The 3,658-nt window shown below is 43.9% G+C and overlaps 1 protein-coding gene across 1 annotated transcript; it reads left to right on the forward strand.

Annotated features, from left to right (window-relative positions):
* Nucleotides 1–1,896: 1,896 nt before the first annotated feature.
* Nucleotides 1,897–2,700, forward strand: LOC122050612 (zinc finger protein ZAT5-like). The gene has a single exon (XM_042611505.1). The coding sequence runs from the start codon at nt 1,897–1,899 to the stop codon at nt 2,698–2,700; it is 804 nt and encodes a 267-aa protein (XP_042467439.1).
* Nucleotides 2,701–3,658: the final 958 nt, after the last annotated feature.

The raw sequence follows: 3,658 nt of genomic DNA on the forward strand, positions 1-3,658 counted from the left end.
GGTACCTCACTTACCATTATATGGAACTCTGCTTTGTCATTTGTCATGAAGTCGTTTTGCTCATTTTTGCTCCAAAGATGTTCTTCAAGTTCTTCTCCATTCTTGTTTATGTTTGTATTTGTTTAAAATTAATGTGTGCTCCTTGCTAAGTTTATTAGCAAGAGATTTGAATTTCTAACTTGAAGGCTATTCACCCCTCTCTAGTGGGCCTCTCTGAACCTACAATTGGTATCAAAGCCAGATTGTTTTAGAAGAACTAACCGTATGCTAAAGTAAGAAGATGATGGTCGAATCAAGTATTCATCCACTAAAATTTGAGGGGGAGTTTACGTTTTGGAAGCGCCGTATGGAGGTATTCTGCAAGACTGACTTTGAAATTTTCTTTACTATCAAATAGGGTTTGGTAGCAATCAGAGATCAACACAGAGAGGAAAAAGTAGAACACACTCTGTACTTTCGTTTACAAATTCTATTTTTACTATTTATGCTTAATTGCTGTAAGATGCTACCCTGCCTTCACGAAGGAGTACCTCTTAGGTTGCAAACCAAGTAAAATCTTTTATCTCTTCTCTATTTTATTTATATTTTTATTTATTTAAAATTAATATATGTTCCTTGCTAAGTTTGGTAGCAAGAGATTCAAATTTCTAACTTACAAATTATTCACTGCCCTTCTAACCGACATACCTGGACCTACATTTGTAATATTCAATCTAGTGCTCTTCATCCTTGATCATCTTTGAGGTAGAGAGAGGATCATAGTCACTGATGCCCGGCAGGATAGTAATATTCAATCTAGTGCTCTTCATCCTTCACAAGCAAGCCATTAATTAGAAACATCTAATTTAATCAATTGTATAAAACCCTATGATTAATCCTAATCATAAGAAGGAACTAATTTCCCAACAATAACTACTCTCGGTGGTGTTTCCCATAGGGCTTTTTCACATTCATCGGATTTGAGAATTGAGGAAACTTAATCTTGATGGTGGAGGTCAGCCAATGGTAAAGATCTCTCCGGTTAGATTTAATTATCATGAAATGAGTTTTTTTGGGGAAAGAGGTTTTTGCTAGTGAAAAGTGGGATAAGTTGATGACAAATTTGATGTAGCAAATACGCGACATCTTACTGATTTTATCTACGACGACTATCTATCCGCGTGGCATTCATTTGCAAAATTAAAGGGTTCGGCTTTTGTACGTTAAAAAGCGTATAAATAAATATTTTTGTACAGAATTATATTATATTAAATCCTGCTATTTGCTAACCTCAATGGAAATGTACTATTACAAGCTAAGCATGCATTAATCAGCTAAATATAATAAACGAGGTGATATATCAGTTTAATTAGTTTCCTAGCTAGCCTAATCATGAGCGTTAGATGTTCTATCTCTATCACCATTAAACTTGTTATCTTTTAAACAATAAACAACGAAAGGTGGTGGTGTAACGTAGATAGAAACTATGTTCATTAGCTCAACTGTCCAATTAAGTAACTCAAATCGACAAATTAAACCATGCATGCAGTTAATTCCCGCGTCTCCAGCCTTGCCACATAAAGAGAGTCTAATTATAAAAGATGGTGTTAGTGAAATATTAAGAAGGTCCACTCCAGGATTAGCCATTTTTGTTGGACTCGTATACTCCGTCCTCTCTGTCCTTTGCTCTTGTTCCTCCCTTCACTCCACACCTCTGCCTCTGCATTACCACCAAATTAATCCTAATTAATCCCCTACGTGATTCCGTTGCATTCACTCCTTTTAATTGCATATATACATCCTCACTTCCCGTGTAATTACTAGTAATTAATTAATTAATTAATCTTCTTAATTAATTGTTTAACCTTTTTTACGACTCCATCTTCTCCTCCGATGGAGATCATGGAGATGGAAATAATGGAAACCCCAGATGAAGCGGCCTCCGACCCCGCCGACATCGCCACCGCGTTGGTCAAGGGCAAGCGCACCAGGCGCCAAAGGCTCCCTACGCCGGCTGCCGACTCCTCCGCCTCGTCCGCGGCCTCTGCCTCCATCGTCGACGTCGTCACCGAGGAGGACGAGGACGTAGCCAACTGCCTTATTCTGCTCGCGCATGGCCCCGCCTTCGAGGTCTGCCCCAAAAGAACTCCGAGCGCCGCCGCGCCCAACAAGTTCACCAGTAAGCGGTTGGCCGAGGCTACCTCCGCGGCCGACGGCGGCCGAGCCGGCTACTGCGTTTACGAATGCAAGACGTGCGGAAAGTGCTTCTCCTCGTTCCAGGCGCTCGGCGGCCACCGCACCAGCCACAAGAAGCCCAAGTCCACGCCGGCGCTAGAGAAATCCACGGCGGAGGAAGAGGCTGCTGCGGCGGCGGATCATCATATGCTGCGGATGGGCGTGAATAATTATGCTTTCGCGAAGCCGAAGGCGCCCGTGAAGGTCCATGAGTGTGCCATCTGCGGGACCGAGTTCAGCTCCGGACAGGCGCTGGGCGGTCACATGAGGCGGCACCGGCCGCTGCCGCCGACCGGCGACGTCAAGAAGGAGAAGAGCTTTATTAACCTTTCGTTGGATCTAAACCTCCCGGCGCCAGAAGACGAGATGCAGAGACCACAGGTTCCCCCAGCAACGACGTCGTTCTCCTATGCGGCCGGAAAGGGACCTCTAGTGTTGCCGGGGACAGCACCGGCATCGGCATTGGCGGTCGACTGCCATTACTAAGATCATGTGGCGCGGCGTCGTTGATTTATTCTTGGTCAAAATTTAATTGATTCCTTCCGTCTAATTTTAATTTGATTATTTAATGTTCGGTAGCTACATTTGTTTGATTAATTGATGGTCATTGTAAGTGTGATGATATGTTTTCTTCATTGCATCTTTAATATATATACTTTATATGTGGGGTGAGGAGAAGAGATAACAAAGATCAAACCAGGAATGAATTCTGCTTTATTATTCGATCACATTATTCTAATATATATATATATATATATATATATATATATATATATATATCGAATCTGTCGGAATGACGTGTCTAGAATATTGACCATACTTTCATGACCCGGATGGTGAATTATCTTCTGTGTTGACCAAGTCATTTGCAGACCTCCGTTCAATGCTACCTGCAACCAGTGACCAGGTTATCCCGGTCTCTGGTACCTCGATGCTCGAGGCGGGTCCAACGAATATATAAATAGCCGAACAATAACATAACAATGAAATGAATACAAACTGAGTACGGTGATATACCCTGGCCTTGGGTGACACCCTCTAATGGATGGATGAACTGGTCGGGATACTGATTGAGTCATCGCAACCCTGAAGAGTAGATAAATGCCCACCAGATGAGTAGCTGACTATGGTGGCTCGAAGCCGGACGCGGTATGGATCTGCAAGACGACGAATCACAGTATCAACTCGCAGGCCGGAATAGGGGCATGAAGGCCGGAATACAATAGCGGCACGAAGGCCGAACATCCTCTCGGCTCACAGGCTGAAACAGATAAATAGTACAAAGTGTAACCCCTAGGGCGGCGGTTGCTTGGAGAGTGACGGTAACACCCGCTGGAGGCGGGACACCTGCTGGAGATGGATGGGCTACTCTGTCTGTCCCTATGCGCGAGGGCAAAGGGGACTACTGCCTGTGCGGCGGGAGACGACGGCAAGGTGCGTCCTG

The sequence above is a fragment of the Zingiber officinale genome, chromosome 3A, assembly GCF_018446385.1.
Source record: "Zingiber officinale cultivar Zhangliang chromosome 3A, Zo_v1.1, whole genome shotgun sequence".
NCBI lineage: Eukaryota > Viridiplantae > Streptophyta > Magnoliopsida > Zingiberales > Zingiberaceae > Zingiber > Zingiber officinale.